Genomic DNA, 18,654 nt, shown 5'->3' on the forward strand with positions numbered 1-18,654 from the left:
GGCGTGGCATGGAGGCAATCAGCCTGTGACACTGCTGAGATGTTATGGAGGCCCAGGATGCTTCAATAGCGGCCTTAAGCTCATCCAGAGTGTTGGGTCTTGCGTCTCTCAACTTTCTCTTCACAATATCCCACAGATTCTCTATGGGGTTCAGGTCAGGAGAGTTGGCAGGCCAATTGAGCACAGTAATACCATGGTCAGTAAACCATTTACCAGTGGTTTTGGCACTGTGAGCAGGTGCCAGGTCGTGCTGAAAAATGAAATCTTCATCTCCATAAAGCATTTCAGCCGATGGAAGCATGAAGTGCTCCAAAATCTCCTGATAGCTAGCTGCATTGACCCTGCCCTTGATGAAACACAGTGGACCAACACCAGCAGCTGACATGGCACCCCACACCATCACTGACTGTGGGTACTTGACACTGGACTTCAGGCATTTTGGCATTTCCTTCTCCCCAGTCTTCCTCCAGACTCTGGCACCTTGATTTCCGAATGACATGCAAAATTTGCTTTCATCAGAAAAAAGTACTTGGGACCACTTAGCAACAGTCCAGTGCTGCTTCTCTGTAGCCCAGGTCAGGCGCTTCTGCCGCTGTTTATGGTTCAAAAGTGGCTTTACCTGGGGAATGCGGCACCTGTAGCCCATTTCCTGCACACGCCTGTGCACGGTGGCTCTGGATGTTTCCACACCAGACTCAGTCCACTGCTTCCTCAGGTTCCCCAAGGTCTGGAATCGGTCCTTCTCCACAATCTTCCTCAGGGTCCGGTCACCTCTTCTCGTTGTACAGCGTTTTCTGCCACATTGTTTCCTTCCAACAGACTTACCATTGAGGTGCCTTGATACAGCACTCTGGGAACAGCCTATTTGTTGAGAAATTTCTTTCTGGGTCTTACCCTCTTGCTTGAGGGTGTCAATGATGGCCTTCTTGACATCTGTCAGGTCGCTAGTCTTACCCATGATGGGGGTTTTGAGTAATGAACCAGGCAGGGAGTTTTTAAAAGCCTCAGGTATCTTTTGCATGTGTTTAGAGTTAATTAGTTGATTCAGAAGATTAGGGTAATAGGTCGTTTAGAGAACCTTTTCTTGATATGCTAATTTATTGAGACAGGTTTTTTGGGTTATCAGGAGTTGTATGCCAAAATCATCAGTATTAAAACAATAAAAGACCTGACAAATTTCAGTTGGTGGATAATGAATCTATAATATATGAAAGTTTAATTGTAATCATTACATTATGGTAAATAATGAAATTTAACACTATATGCTAATTTTTTGAGAAGGACCTGTATACCCATTAGACCCCTGCGTCCTGCGTTGACTTAAGGTACCTTCACACGAAGCGACGCTGCAGCGATAGCGACAACGATGCCGATCGCTGCAGCGTCGCTGTTTTATCGCTGGGGAGCTGTCACACAGACCGCTCTCCAGCGACCAACGATGCCGAGGTCCCTGGGTAACCAGGGTACACATCGGGTTGCTAAGCGCAGGGCCGCGCTTAGTAACCCGATGTTTACCCTGGTTACCAGCGTAAAAGTAAAAAAACCAAACAGTACATACTCACCTGCGCGTCCCCCAGCGTCCGCTTCCTGACACTGTCAAGGTTATGAATAGCAGCCGGCAGTCTGCTTAGCCTTTCTGGCTATAAAATATAGGGGGACCCCACGTCATTTTTTTTAGGGGAGTCCCCCTATTATAATAGCCAATAAAGGCTATTCGGACAGCTGCGGGCTGATATTCATAGCTTGGGAAGGGGACATGGGTATTATCCCATTCCCAGGCTACAAATATAATGCCCCCGGCCATCGGCTTTCCCCCTCTGGCGCAGAAAATTGTGTGGGAGCCCACGCCATTTATTTTTTTTATTTTTTTTTTAAATTAAATATTGTTCATTAATAAACATCGGCCTTGCTATTATATATCTATGGATATATCTATAGAGATAGATATGGCTATATCTATATCTATCTATAAATATATCTATCTATAGATATATTTATAGATAGACAGATATATCTATAGATACATAGATCTCACTATGCCGTTTAGCAATCAGGTTAGGGTAATCCTTTTTTTATTGTTAGATCGGCCAATTCTGAAAGCAGCGATACCAAATATGTGTAGGTTTTTTTATTGTTTTATTTTGAATGGGGAGAAAGGGGAGTGATTTAATATCTTATATTCTAGGTTCTTCAAAGTAGCCACCTTTTGCTTTGATGACTGCTTTGCACTCTCTTGGCATGCTCTTGATGAGCTTCAAGAGGTAGTCACTGGGAATGGTCTTCCAACAATCTTGAAGGAGTTCCCAGAGATGCTTGGCACTTGTTGGCCCTTATGCCTTCACTCTGCTGTCCAGCTCACCCCAAACCATCTCGATTGGGTTCAGGTCTGGTGACTGTGGAGGCCAGGTCATCTGGCGTAGCACCCCATCACTCTCCTTCTTGGTCAAATAGCCCTTACACAGCCTGGAGGTGTGTTTGGGGTCATTGTCCTGTTAAAAAATAAATGATGGTCCAACTAAACGCAAACCGGATGGAATAGCATGCCGCTGCAAGATGCTGTGGTAGCCATGCTGATTCAGTATGCACTCAATTTTGAATAAATCCCCAACAGTGTCACCAGCAAAGCACCCCCACACCATCACACCTCCTCCTCCAGGCATGTAGAGTCCATCCATTCACCTTTTCTGCGTCGCACAAAGACACGGTGGTTGGAATTAAAGATCTCAAATTTGGACTCGTCAGACCAAAGCACAGATTTCCACTAGTCTAATGTCCATTCCTTGTGTTCTTTAGCCCAAACAAGTCTCTTCTGCTTGTTGCCTGTCCTTAACAGTGGTTTCCTAGCAGCTATTTTACCTTGAAGGCCTGCTGCACAAAGTCTCCTCTTAACAGTTGTTGTAGAGATGTGTCTGCTGCTAGAACTGTGTGGCATTGACCTGTTCTCTAATCTGAGCTGCTGTTAGCCTGCGATTTCTGAGGCTGGTGACTCGGATAAACTTATCCTCAGACGCAAGGGAAACTCTTGGTCTTCCTTTCCTGGGGCGGTCCTCATGTGTGTTAGTTTCTTTGTAGCACTTGATGGTTTTTGCCACTGCACTTGGGGACACTTTCAAAGTTTTCTAAATTTTTCAGACTGACTGACCTTCATTTCTTAAAGTAATGATGGCCACTCGTTTTTCTTAGCTGCTTTTTTCTTGCCATAATACAAATTCTAGCTGTCTATTCAGTAGGACTATCAGCTGTGTATCCACCAGACTTCTGCACAACACAACTGATGGTCCCAACACCATTTATAAGGCAAGAAATCCCACTTATTAAACCTGACAGGGCACACCTGTGAAGTGAAAAATATTCCCGGTGACTACCTCTTGAAGCTCATGAAGAGAATGCCAAGAGTGTGCAAAGCAGTCATCAAAGCAAAAGGTGGCTACTTTGAAGAACCTAGAATATAAGACATAATTTCAGTTTTTTCACACTTTTTTAAGTATATAATTCCACATGTGTTAATTCATAGTTTTGATGCCTTCAGTGTGAGTGTACAATTTTCATAGTCACAGAAAAATCTTTAAATGAGAAGGTGTGTCCAAACTGTACTGTACATCACAGAAAATTCAAATAAAATACATTTATGTTTGTGGCTATAATGTGAAAAAAATGTGGAAAAGTTCACAAGGTATGAATACTATTTTAAGGCACTTTATGTATAGTTTATATATACTTTTAGTTTAACTCTTTTTAGGGTTTGTTACATTTAGATGTTTACACGATCTAATGATCCATTTTTTATTTCTTTCAGAACGGCAAACCACACATCTTTTCTGTTGCAGAACAAGCTTACCGAAATGTCCAAAACCGGATAAATCCCATAAACCAGTCTATTATTGTTACTGGAGAAAGTGGAGCAGGAAAGGTGAAATAACTTAACCCCTTAATGACCGCTGATACTCCTTTTAACGGCGGCAGTTAAGGGTACTTAAACCACAGTGATTTAACGGCGCTGAGAAATTAGGTTATATTGCCTCCAGAGTCAAAATTTCTCCAGGGTCTCGGCTACCCCCCAGACAACATGACTCGAGTCGTTTTTTAACAGCGACTGCAAAAAAAATTCAGAATTTCCATTTAATTTATCTCTCCTCTGATGTGATTGCACTTCAGAGGAAAGAGAAATGGGATCCCCCCGGTACCTCCGTTGTCCCTGCAACTTCCCGTGCAGCCAAGCACTAGCCTGTGGAGTGATGCTGGCATGTGCAATACGAGACTACTAATACTCCTTGTTGGATGTAGCAGTCACATGAAAGAAGTACTTCACATTGCTAGCAGCAGGGCGATCTGTCACGGGTGTGTCAGAGGCTGCAGACAGTCGCATTGCATCTAGCTGCAGAAGGTCTCAGAGGTTGGCTTTGCAGACTCCTTCCTAGTCCTTCTGACTTTAGGAACCAGTGAGAACCTTTCCCATCTCTAGTTGACACACCTGGACTGGGGTGTTTATAACTCCCAGTTGGCTGCTGGGAGTTGCCAGTGATATTTCCATTTCCCTGTTGAGGCTTGGAGCTATAGCAGTCAGCTATCTTCCTCTTGGTGTTTGGAGGATGGCTTGGAGTACATTATGCTGTTTAATGGCCACAGAGCGGGACATTCTAATGTATGTGGGCCACAGAGAGGTACATTATACTGTATGAAGACTGTTATGGTTCTGGTGGTAAGAACACATGAACTGACCTGATAGGTAAACCCAAAATAGGACAAGCTCTGGGAATGTGGGAACTTTACTGACCGCAATCCTGATCCTATCAACACACACTATAGGCAGCCGTGGAGCGTTCCTAACTCGGCCTAGATGCCTCTGCACAGCCTGAGAAACTAGCTACCCCTAGAGAGAAACAAAGCCTCACTTGCCTCAGAGAAATTTTCCCCAAAGTGAGAGCAGCCCCCACAAATAATGACGGTGAGTTAAGAGGAAAACACAAACATAGAAATGAAAATAGGTTTTAGCAAATGAGGCCCGCTAATAACTAAATAGTCAGAGGATAGCAAGGAATCTGTGCGGTCAGTATTAAATGCTACAAAAATTATCCACGCAGAGAATACAAAAAGACCCCCACACCGACTCACGATGTGAGGGGCGCAACTCTGCACCCCAGAGCTTCCAGCTAGCAATCAAATAGCATATAAGCAAGCTGGACTGAACTCATCATATACTGAGAAACATTTTCAATAGCAATGAGCAAAAATAGACTAGCATAAACTTAACTTCTCCACGGGGAGACAGGTCACAAGGGAAGTCCCAGAGAGATCTGAACCAGTACTGAATACAACGACAGCAGGCGACAAGTAAAGGTCCAGGTGGAGTTAAATAGGCAGCAAGCCTAGCAGGAAACGAGGCAGCTGGAGTCCAGCTACAGACCAGCCGTAACACTCAAAGCCACCAGAGGGAGCCCATGAACAGAACTCACAAAGTACCACTCACGACCACAGGAGGGAGCCCGAGAACGGAATTCACAACAGAAGACCACAGAGATGGACATTATAATGTATGATGACCACAGAGGTCAATATTTTAATGTATGGGAGCCACAGAAGGGGACATTATACTATATAGTGCCATTTAAATTTTTGCCTCCAGTACCAGATAAAACAGTATCTGCCCTGAACGCATAAACATGCTTAGGCTAGTTTCAAATTTGCGTTTGAATCCGCAGCGTTTAATCCGCATCCGCAAGTGCAGGAAAAAACGCATAGAAACGCGTCCAAACGCAGCGTTTTTTAGACGCATGCGGGAACGCATGCGGTTAAAAAAACGCCGCATTTGCACGCTTTTCAATGCGTTTTTTCCTGCGTTTGCATTTTTGGTGCGCATAGTGACAAATTTTACAGGAGAAAAATCTAGATATAATCAGACACCACCAATGGGACTACAGAGTGCGTGTATTATGGGATATCTTTATATAGACCCTTGAACAGCTGAAATCTTTAGATTTTGCTCCTGTATCCTAATGGATCTTCGCATGGAGAGCTTTTATTTCAACCTGGATTTAAGCATCAAGCTGTTTCTTGCCTGTGCATTTGCTTGGGAGCAAGATAGAAATCGCGAAAGACGGAGACGGGGTAGGCATTTTTGGAGACACCCCATTATTGAACTACGTGAGAGCCGTGGAGCCTATCACACGCTGTATGGCGAGCTTAATGACAAATTCCCGGAATATACAAGGATGTTGCAAGACTCTTTCCGGGATTTGCTTGCTCGTGTGCAAGGAGCCATACGGAGACAGGACACCCAGCTCCGTAGAGCGATTCCACCAGAGGAACGTCTGCTGGTTACATTAAGGTACGTAACAAATCTAAACCAATGGCAGTGCAAATTTTGGGTGTTCTGACATGTATTTTTTTGGTATTTTCCTTTCTGTCTTTAGCATAACAACACCATAAATAGAATAGATTGTAATTTTTTTTTTTTTTTCTTCCAGAGTTTATCATCCCTCCACTTCCAATACCAGCTTGGAATATCCACCCTGACCGGAATAGTTGCGGACACCTGCCGGGCTTTGTGGAATGTACTCTGGGATGAGTTTATACCCCTACCCACCTTGGACATGTGGATTGAAATTGCGGAAAAATTCTGGAGTGTGTGTGATTTCCCCAACTGTTTGGGAGTGGTGGATGGAAAGCACATCCGCATTATCAAACCAGCCAGAACAGGATCGGAGGACTTCAATTATAAAAAATATTTTTCTGTTGTGCTCATGGCAATAGCTGATGCGGACTGTCGCTTCAACGCCGTGGACATTGGAGCTTTTGGCCATGGCAACGATTCCCAGACTTTTAAGAACTCTGATATGGGCCGCCGTGTGTGTGGCAAAAATTTTAATTTTCCACGGCCACGACCGCTCCCCAACACTCAAGGTCCACCAATGCCATTTGTTATGGTTGGTGATGAGGCCTTTCAGATGTGTGAAAACCTACTGAAGCCATATTCCAGTCGGGACTTGAACCACACTAAAAGGATTTTTAACTACATACTGACCAGGGCACGAAGAACAGTAGAGTGTACCTTTGGGATTCTAGTCTCAAAATGGCGCATTCTTGCATCAGCCGTTAATCTAAAAATGGAGACAGTCGACGAGGTGGTCAAAGCCTGTGTGGTTCTGCACAATTACATAATGGCTAAGGAGTGGCCCAACATTGAACTGGATGAACCAGTTGCACACCCACTGCCTGATTACCAACATCACCCGCTGCGGTCAACAGCTGAAGTTGGCCACATGCGGGACCAATTTGCTGCCTTTTTTGATTCGGATATTGGGCATGTGTCATGGCAGGACACGGTTGTGTAAATGTCCTGTTGGGATTTTATCTGTACCAGTTATTTTCTAAAATGTTACTAATATTTTAATAAACTTTATTTTTTCGTGTCTTGACCGTGTCTCCTATGTCCTCTACAAACCAAGGCTGTCCTCACACTAGCTGTATTTGGTCTGTATTTCATATCAGTATTTGTAATCTAAAGCCAGGATTGGGTGATAATAGCTGAGGTGCTAGATATGTTATTATTATAATTTTCCTCTAATTGTTCCAATCCTTGTTTTGACTTACACATACTGATATAAAATATTGACCACATAATATTAATGTGACGGCAGCCATGTTGTTTTAAAGGTTGTTGATGTCATTGCGTCCGGATGCTGTTCTGCAGTATCCATTGGACACATACTGAAGAGACAATGACTGTCATACAAAACAGATCAATACTCATCAAGTCAGGTGTCAGAAATAATGAATTCATGATGCACATATAACAGCCTCATGAATTCACTATTTCTGACACATGTACAGGTGAGCATAGATATGCCATGTATGACCGCCATCGTCCCTTCACTTTGTGTGAAATAGATTACGTACACAGAAGAGAAAATGGAGGTTATACAAGGCAGTTCTCTACTCACCAGGTAAGGTGTCCTACCTAATGAGTTTGTGGACACCTGACCTGTTGAGTATAGTTCTGCATTTTATTTCCGCCATTTTCTCTTCACTCTGCAACACTAGTCACAGACTGAGCTGAAGGAAGAGATTATGGAGATAATACAAGTATTAATTTTGAGGCCCACCTCCTATCTCTATACTAAAGACACACAATGCTTCAGTCTTTTATTTGCTAACTACTGTAGCTATGATGTGGCCAAAAAATTAAGTGTTCGGTGCACAGTGTGTGTTGACGGCGGTGAAATACACAAGTAAACCACACATAATTGGGGGCAAAAAACAATATTATTTATTTTGTTATACACAAAATTTTTATTTACTGCGCCTGCTTGGGGTAGAGTGATGTAAACGGGGTGTGAAGCTGTGAGGCCTGGCTAACTGTGGACGACGCAGAGGTGGCAGGAGAAGGGGCAATGAAACTTGTGGGGTCTGATAGTTCGGGGATAGGGCTTGACACATGAGAGGCTTGAGACGCACTGGAAGGGTGAGACAAACCTGACATTACAGACACACTGGGAGGTGAAGGGGGAGGAATACTAAGAGTCCGCTGTTTTTTGTTTGTTTTTTTCCTTTCTGGGATTGCCGTGTCCTGGGAAGCCTCGGTGGGCTCATATGTCGTGGCATGGTCGTGGTGGGTGACCTGTCAGGGTCCGGCTGCACTGTGCCAGAGTCCATAGTGCTCGTAGAGCTTGCAGCCATGCCAGAGTCCAGTGTGCTCGTAGAGCGTGCAGCCATGCCAGAGTCCATAGTGCTCGTAGAGCGTGCAGCCATGCCAGAGTCCATAGTGCTCGTAGAGCGTGCAGCCATGCCAGAGTCCATAGTGCTCGTTGAGCGTGCAGCCATGCCAGAGTCCATAGTGCTCGTTGAGCGTGCAGCCATGCCAGAGTCCATAGTGCTCGTAGAGCGTGCAGCCATGCCAGAGTCCATAGTGCTCGTAGAGCGGAAGGCCATGCCAGGGTCCTGCTGCATCGTGGTGGTGGCGGTACGGAAGGCCATGCCTGGGTCTTGCTGCATCGTGGTGGTGGCGGTACGGAAGGCCATGCCTGGGTCCTGCTGCATCGTGGTGTCAGTGGAGGAGGTCCAAGCAGGAGCAGCGGTTGTCATGGTGGTGGCGGTGGGCTGTCTAATAGCACTCGGCATGGTGGTGGTGCTGTACTGGTGTCCGGCAGTGCTAGGAATAGAGGTGGCCGTGCAGTGGTATGCAGCAGAGGTCGGCATTGAGGTTAATCGTGACAGTGAAGGCACAGGTGGATATGCCGCTACTGTCTGCTGAAAATACCGACTCTGCTGCATAGCCTGCACGTAAGCAGCATTGCAGGCCTGCATGACACTAAGCTGGAGATCAGGAGTAAGGTGTTCCGACATGCCCTGCTTAATTTGGTTAAAAAAATGATGTACTGGCCTCTGAAGGTCGGCTTTTACTTGGTCAAGGCTTTTGGTGACCTCCTGGATACCTGTATTCATGTGGCTAAGGGAAATATCCATTCGGTCACCCAAAGCCTTGAATCCTTTGTGAAAAACCGAGCTCAAGTGCAAAAACTCGGGCATGAGGGACCTGTCCGATGCCCTCTGCCGCTGCCGGGAGGAGCCCAAAAAAAAAAAAGGCAGTGGCAGAGGACTGGGAAAGGGGAAGACCTGATGGACCAGCTTCCTGGTCTCCAGTTTGTGTGGCAGGTCCACTTGCTGCAGCGCTGCTGGATGGCTGGGACGGGTCCGTGGCTGTCTGATGAAGGACCGCTCCAGAACCTGGGCCAACAGTGCTGCTCCATGTGCTGTGAAAAAAGGAAAAAAAATGAATATCAAAAATTAACCAGACACCAACTCCTGTGGAATAGAAACATACAGATTATGGCAGTACAACACAACCTAATGCACGGGAGAAATATGCAGCGCCCCAGGGTCTTGGTTGCTGCAGTAATATTATTCTCCTCTAGGGGGGAGTGATATTACGTCTGAAGGCAATAAAGGAGATCTTCTCACCAGGTAAACACAATGCATGCAACATGTTCACACTCCAGAGCAGAAGGGGGAGCTCTAAGCCTGTTTAAGGTGAACTCCCTTAGTGTCAGCACTAGCAGGGCGCGGGAGCGCCGCTAACCAAGACACCCACCCCAGGTTCAGCACACAGGGCAACAAAGCACGGCTGGCCATACACCGTTCTATCATCCAATAGCACCACCTACACGTTTAAGTGAGGAATTCGCTATGTGTACTTATCATTGCTTTACCAAGCGATATTATGATTAAGGCTCGGGAGAGCCGAAACGTCAATTGGTACTACAAGTGGTCGCTTATCCTTGAATTGTATATTGCTCCCATGTGTCACTAATGTGTAGTTGTATTGAATAAACTGGCACTTTTCTGCATAAGCATTAGAGTGTGCGGTGTCTTCTAAATATTACTTGCATTGGGACTTTTACAGTCCATGACACCTGCACCTCACCTCTTAATTGACTGAGTGCACACCATTGTACTTTATTTATATGTGTAGATGTGACAGTGAATACTTACCAATCTGAGGAGGTGAATAATCACTTCACTGACATGTTCGGCTTCAGAAGGCCCAGGATGTTGCTCCTCATCAGAAGAAGACATTCTGATGCATGCATGCAGAAAGAAATGGCAGAAATTAGGACATGTAGAGACAGAAAATAGAAAATAAAGGCATTGGCTAGGATATACTCACATTGTTCAGAGGCTTGTTTGCTCCATGGTGCTGTGGTCTGTCTGCTCTGCTTGGCTGTCTGCTGAGTAGTGACCTGCAAATGTCCACTCCCTCCCTTTATCACCTTGTATGTGGGGGGTGGCTTATCAGTGTCTAGACATGTTTTTCTCTGGTGCAACACATGCGTTCACGAACGCAAGCAAACACATGTGTTTGTGAACGCATGCGTTCACATAGACAGCAATGCGTTTTTTTGGCGCATTCCTTACGCAATCGACCGCATACTTTTCTGGGCGGCAAGTTGACGCCTCTAAAAATTACTACATGTAGTATTTCCGCGCCAAACCGCAGACGACGAAACGACGCATGCGTCGTCAAACGCGGCAAAAAGCAACCGATCGCAGACGCATGAGTCCCTAATGTTAAATATAGGAATACACAACGCATGCGGATATTTGCGGAAGAAACGCTGCGGACACAACCGCAAATGTGAAACCGGCCTTACTTGTGTTTTCTTGCCTGTAGTATTCCTGCAATGTATTAATTATCCTTGATTTTTTTTAAAAAGTAAGATGAAATGAAATGTTTGCAATGTTTTGTATTTTGTGTTACAGACTTGGACAACTCGATGCCTAATGAAGTTTTATACAGCAATTGCTCCTCCTAGCAATTTACAGGGATCAAACAAGATGTTGGAGAGAATAGAGAGTCGAGTTCTTGATTCTAATCCGGTCTTAGAAGCTTTCGGTAAACAAGAAACTATATTGGCTGTGTGCATGTATTTTTCAGTGAATGTAATAAATTACGGTAATTTATATGTATAAAGCTGAGTGTATGTATATGTGTGTATATATCAAGCCACGCCCACTCCACATATCAGGCACAGGCCACATCTAGCTCCGACGTGTCTAGACTGGAGTTGCTCCTGTGAGGTATGACGTTAATGGAAAGGGAGGAGCCTCATGGATAGAGATGTGAGGGGGAAAATGAGAGAAGTGAGGTGCTGCTGCAGTATGAGGCTTAGTATAGAGAAGAGTGAGGCGCTGCAGGTGGAGGCTGTGTATAAGGCCACATTCACACGTTCAGTATTTGGTTAGTATTTACCCTCAGTATTTATAATAAGCCAAAACCACGAGTGGGAGAAAAATACAGAAGAGGTGACGTGTTTCTAATAAACTTTTCCTCTGAATATTTTACTCCAAGTTTTAGCTTACAAATACTGAGGTAAAAATAGTGACCAAATAGCATGTGAACGAGGTCTAAAGGAGAAAAGTGTGGTGCTGCAGAAGAAGGAGGCTGTGTATACAATACGCTTTAGTGCAATTTCTCTCGGAATCAAGTGTTTCCAATTGTATATGGAAGAGGAGTGTGAGGTGCTACCGGAGGAGGGCGACTACAAAGGAGAAAAGCTGTGCTGCAGAAAGCTGCTGTGTATAAAGGAGGAGCATGAGGTGCAGGAGGAGTAAGGCCCATTAACTGCCGCCGTTAAGTCGCATCAGCAGTCGTTAAGGGGTTAATATTGTGTTTAAAAAAAAAAAAACTTTTTGCTTCAACAAAATGGGGCCGGTAAACCTGCGAGACACGACACAAACCGCAGAGCAGGATATACTATATACGGGGGAGATGACATACAGGTATATACTATATGCAGGAGGAGATGACATACAGCAGGCATATACTATATATAGGGAGAGATGACACACCGGTACATACTATATACAGGAGGAGATGACATAAAGCAGGTATATGCTATATACAGGGGAGATGATATAAAAGGTATATACAGGAGGAGATGACATACAGGTATATACTACAGTCATGGCCAAAAGTATTCACACCCCTGCACTTCTGTCAGATAATACTCAGTTTCTTCCTGAAAATGATTGCAAACACAAATTCTTTGGTATTATTATCTTTATTTAATTTGTCTTAAATGAAAAAACACAAAAAGAATTGTCCTAAAGCCAAATTGGATATAATTCCACACCAAACATAAAAAAGGGGGTGGACAAAAGTATTGGCACTATTCGAAATATCATGTGATGCTTCTCTAGTTTGTGTAATTAACAGCACCTGTAACTTACCTGTGGCACCTAACAGGTTTTGGCAATAACTAAATCACACTTGCAGCCAGTTGATATGGATTAAAGTTGACTCAACCTCTGTCCTGTGTCCTAGTGTGTACCACATTGAGCATGGAGAAAAGAAAGAAGGACTTGAGGGCTGAGGACTTGAGAAACCAAATTGTGAGGAAGCATGAGCAATCTCAAGGCTACATGTCCATCTCCAAAGACCTGAATGTTCCTGTGTCTACCGTGCGCAGTGTCATCAAGAAGTTTAAAGCCCATGGCACTGTGGCTAACCTTCCTAGATGTGGACGGAAAAGAAAAATTAACAAGAGATTTCAATGCAAGATTGTGCGGATGTTGGATAAAGAACCTCGACTAACATCCAAACAAGTTCAAGCTGCCCTGCAGTCCGATGTTTCAACAGTGTCAACCCGTATTATCCGTCGGCGTCTGAATGAAAAGGGACTGTATGGTAGGAGACCCAGGAAGACCCCACTTCTTACCCCGAGACATAAAAAAGCCAGGCTAGAGTTTGCCAAAACTTACCTGAAAAAGCCTAAAACGTTTTGGAAGAATGTTCTCTGGTCAGATGAGACAAAAGTAGAGCTTTTTGGGCAAAGGCATCAACATAGAGTTTACAGGAGAAAAAAAGAGGCATTCAAAGAAAAGAACACGGTCCCTACAGTCAAACATGGCGGAGGTTCCCTGATGTTTTGTGGTTGCTTTGCTGCCCCTGGCACTGGACTGCTTGACCGTGTGCGTGGCATTATGAAGTCTGAAGTCTACCAACAAATTTTGCAGCATAATGTAGGGCCCAGTGTGATAAAGCTGGGTCCCCCTCAGAGGTCATGGGTCTTCCAGCAGGACAATGACCCAAAACACACTTCAAAAAACACTAGAAAATGGTTTGAGGGAAAGCACTGGAGACTTCTAAGGTGGCCAGCAATGAGTCCAGACCTGAATCCCAACGAACACCTGTGGAGAGATCTAAAAATGGCAGTTTGGAGAAGGCACCTTTCAAATATCAGGGACCTGGAGCAGTTTACCAAAGAAGAATGGTCTAAAATTCCAGCAGAGCATTGTAAGAAACTCATTGATGGTTACCGGAAGCGGTTGGTCGCAGTTATTTTGGCTAAAGGTTGTGCAACCAAGTATTAGGCTGAGGGTGCCAATACTTTTGTCTGGCCCATTTTTGGAGTTTTGTGTGAAATGATCAATGTTTTGCTTTTTGCTTCATTCTCTTTTGTGTTTTTTCATTTAAGACAAATTAAATGAAGATAATAATACCAAAGAATTTGTGTTTGCAATCATTTTCAGGAAGAAACTGAGTATTATCTGACAGAATTGCAAGGGTGTCAATACTTTTGGCCATGACTGTATATACAGGAGGAGATGACATACAGCAGGTTTATACTATATACTGGGGAGATGACATACAGGTATATACTATATACAGGGGGATGACCTGCAGGTATATACTATATACAGGGGAGATGACCTGCAGGTATATACTATATACGGGGGAGATGACATACAGGTATATACTATATACAGGAGGAGATGACATACAGGTATATACAGGGGAGATGACATACAGGTATGTACTATATACAGGGGAGATGACATAAAGGTATGTACTATATACAGGGGAGATGACATACAGGTATATACTATATACAGGAGGAGATGACATACAGAAGCAAAAAGAGGAGAGAAGCCAGCACTGCTGAAGGCCAAAACGCAATATCTAAAGTGCACATGCACATAATAAATTCTGACTGTATTTCAAATATGAGATATTTAGTAAATAATTGATCAATTCTTTGAGCTACCCCGCCACTTCACAGCAATCTCAAAATGGGGCAGTCCTAACTCTACGTTTTTTATTTACATTGTGCCATTACGGCCTCCTAAATGTATAGAGAGTGAGAAAAAAAAAAGGACAAACCACATTACATAACATTACATGACAAACTGTACCTGGAGCATTGACAGAATCACTCCCTTAGTGCTAAATATCTCATATTTGAAATACAGTCAGAATTTATTATGTGCATGTGCACTTTAGATATTGCGTTTTGACCTTCAGCAGTGCTGGCTTCTCCCCTCTTTTTGCTTCTGTATTGGTATGTGGCTGACCACCACTGTTGCCGCGCACGCTGGGTCATATGCGCCATTCTGTCTGGGTTCACTATGATTGATAGGCTGCTGCGCACACACACACAGCAGCCCTGCCCTGCCTCAGGCTCTAGTTAATTAGGCAGCTGTGCCTCAGCCAGTTTCATCCTTTAACTTTGGTGTTGGTTTGGCAGTGTGGAGGCCAGATCTGATATGTCTGCACAGGACCTGATCGGCCTCTATCCGCGCTCGCCTTCCTGGCACTAAGGGAGTGATTCTGTCAATGCTCCAGGTACAGTTTGTCATGTAATGTTATTTAATGTGGTCTGTCCTTTTTTTTTTTTTTTCTCACTCTCTTTACATTTAGGAGGCCGTAATGGCACAATGTAAATAAAAAACGTAGAGTTAGGTCTGCCCCATTATGAGATTGCCGTGAAGTGGCGGGGTAGCTCAAAGAATTGATCAATTATTTGCTAAATATCTCATATTTGAAATACAGTCAGAATTTATTATGTGCATGTGCACTTTAGATATTGCGTTTTGACATTCAGCAGTGCTGGCTTCTCCCCTCTTTTTGCTTGAGATGACATACAGGTGTATACTATATACAGGGGAGATGACATACAGGTATATACAGGGCAGATGACATACAGGTATATACTATATGCAGGAGGAGATGACATACAAGTATATACTATATACAGGGGAGATGACATACAGGTATGTACTATATACAGGGGAGATGACATACATGTATATACATACAGGAGGAGATGACATACAGGTATATACTATATACAGGAGGAGATGACAAACAGGTATATACTTTATACAGGGGAGATGACATAAAGGTATGTACTATATACAGGGGAGATGACATACAGGTATATACTATATACAGGAGGAGATGACATACAGGTATATACTATATACAGGGGAGATGACCTGCAGGTACATTCTATATACAGGAGGAGATGACATACAGGTATATACTATATACAGGGGAGATGACATACATGTATATACATACAGGAGGAGATGACATACAGGTATATACTATATACAGGGGAGATGACATACAGGTATGTACTATATACAGGGGAGATGACATACATGTATATACATACAGGAGGAGATGACATACAGGTATATACAGGGGAGATGACATACAGGTATGTACTATATACAGGGGAGATGACATACATGTATATACATACAGGAGGAGATGACATACAGGTATATACTATATACAGGGGAGATGACATGCAGGTATGTACTATATACAGGAGGAGATGACATACAAGTATGTACTATATACAGGAGGAGATGACATACAAGTATGTACTATATACAGGAGGAGATGACATACAGGTATATACTTTATACAGGGGAGATGACATAAAGGTATGTACTTTATACAAGGGAGATGACATACAGGTATGCACTATATACAGGGGAGATGACATACAGGTATGTACTATATGCAGGGGAGATGACATACAGGTTATACTATACTATATACAGGGGAGATGACATACAGGTATATACTGAGGGGAAAATGAGAGGTGTGAGGTGAAAATGACAGGTTTTGGGGGTAAATTAGAGGTGTGAGTGTGAAAGTGAGAGATGTAAAGGGGTCAATGAGAGATGTGAGAGGGAAAATGAAAGGCGTGATGGGAAAATGAGAGAAGTGAGGTGCTATAACTAACCACAGTTAGTTACTATGCCCGGGCAATGCCAGGCTCTTCAGCTAGTAATTTATATTAGTAATAATAATCTAAAGAACACAAAAATAACTTCAGGGGAAAGCAAAGTGACACCAATGAAATTGTGTTTTTTTTTGTGTGTTTTAATAGCTGTAAGCAATACTTTTAGTATCATCTGCAGAACTTAGGCAAATACTTTTCAAGTTCTCTGCAGAGTCATTATAACAGCTGACATCCGGCACTATGTGCCAGGAGCAGTCACCGACCGCTCCCGGCACTTTAACCCCCGGAACACTGCGATCAAACAAGATCACAGTGTTCTGGCGGCATAGGGAAGCATCTCGCAGGGAGGGGTCTCCCTGCGTGCTTCCCTGAGACCCTCAGAACAACGCTATGTGATCGCGTTTTTCCGAGTGTCTCTTCCTGTCTCCGCCCTGCAGGCCCAAGATGGCCGCTGGGGTCATTCCGGGTCCTGCAGGGAGGTGGCTTGCGAGCGCTTGCTCTCAGCAGAGCACGCACCGGCAAGCCTCCAGCACTGCCTGTCAGATCGCTGACGTGACACAGTCCTGTTCAAAGTGTCAGATCAGCGATCTGACACTATACCGTGATGTCCCACCCTGAGAAAATGTAAAAAAGTAAAAAAAAATAATAATAATTACTGTGTAAAAATATATATTTTTTTTAAACAAATCTTAAATAAAGGGAATATATATATATATATATATATATATATATATATATATATATATATATATTGTTCCAATAAATACATGTCTTTATGTAAATAAAAAAAAATCGATAAAAGTACACATATTTAGTATCGTCGCGTCAGTTATGACCTGACCTATGAAAAAAAACAGAGGCAAAAAACAACGCTTTATCATCATACTGCCGAACAAGAAGTGGAATAACATGCGATTAAAAAGACTGACGTAAATAAAAATGGTATCTCTGAAAACATCATCTTATCCCTCAAAAAATGAGCCACCAAATAGCATAATCAACAAAAAAATAAATAAGTTATAGCCCTCAGAATAAAGCGATGCAAAAATAATTATTTTTTATATAAAATGGTTTTTATTGTATAAAAGTGACAAAACATAAAAAAAAAGATATAAATTTGGTATCGCTGTAATCGTACTGACCCGAAGAATAAAACTGCTTTATCAATTTTACCAAACGCGGAATGGTATCAACGCCCCCCCCAAAAGAAATTCATGAATTGCTGGTTTTTGTTCATTCTGCCAAAAAACAAAAATCGGATTAAAAAGCGATCAAAAAATGTCATGTGCCCAAAAATAGTACAAATAAAAACGTCAAGTCGTCTCGCAAAAAAAAGGACCTCACATGACTCTGTGGACCAAAATATGGAAAAATTATAGCTCAAAATGTGATGACGCAAAAACTATTTTTTGCAATAAAAAGCGTCTTTTAGTGTGTGACAGCTGCCAAACAAAAACCCGCTATAAATAGTAAATCAAACCTCCCCTTTTTCACCCCCTTAGTTAGGGAAAATTTCCATTTTCCCATTAGGGTTGGGGCTAAAGTTAGGGTTGGGGTTAGGGTTTTGATTAAGTTTACGGTTGGGTTAGGGGTGTGTCAGGGATAGGGGTGTGGTTAGAGTTATGGTTAGGGTTGGGATTAGGGTTAGGGGTGTGTTGGGGTTAAGGGTGTGTTGGGATTAGGGTTAGGGGTGTGTTCGAGTTGGAGTTAGAATTGGGGATTTCCACTGTTTAGGCACATCAGGGGCTCTGCAAATGCAACAGGACATCCGATCTCAATTCCATCCAATTCTGCGTTGAAAAAGTAAAATGGTGCTCCTTCCACATATGGGGTATCAGCGTACTCGGGACAAATTGGACAACAACCTTTGCGGTTCAATTTATCCTGGGAAAATAAAAATTTGGGGGCTAAAAAATCTTTTTTTCACAGCTCTGACTCATAAACTTTAGTGAAACACTTGGGGGGTTCATAGTGCTCACCAGACATCTAGATAAGCTCCTTTGGGGGTCTAGTCTCCAAAATGGTGTCACTTGTGGGGGGTTTCCACTGTTTAGCCACATCAGGGGCTCTACAAAAGCGACATGACGTCCGATCTCATTTCCAGCCAATTCTGCAT

The 18,654-nt window shown here is 43.3% G+C and overlaps 1 protein-coding gene across 5 annotated transcripts in view; it reads left to right on the forward strand.

Annotated features, from left to right (window-relative positions):
* Window positions 1-18,654, forward strand: part of MYO19 (myosin XIX) — a 554,640-nt gene that overhangs the window by 101,340 nt on the left and 434,646 nt on the right. For all 5 annotated transcript variants that reach the window (XM_077295453.1, XM_077295452.1, XM_077295451.1 and 2 more), the window contains 2 exons: window positions 3,797-3,910; window positions 11,257-11,389. In XM_077295453.1, the coding sequence (XP_077151568.1) occupies window positions 3,797-3,910; window positions 11,257-11,389 (247 nt within the window). The remainder of the gene's footprint in view (window positions 1-3,796; window positions 3,911-11,256; window positions 11,390-18,654) is intronic.

This window comes from Ranitomeya variabilis, chromosome 3 (assembly GCF_051348905.1).
Source record: "Ranitomeya variabilis isolate aRanVar5 chromosome 3, aRanVar5.hap1, whole genome shotgun sequence".
Classification (NCBI taxonomy): Eukaryota; Metazoa; Chordata; class Amphibia; order Anura; family Dendrobatidae; genus Ranitomeya; species Ranitomeya variabilis.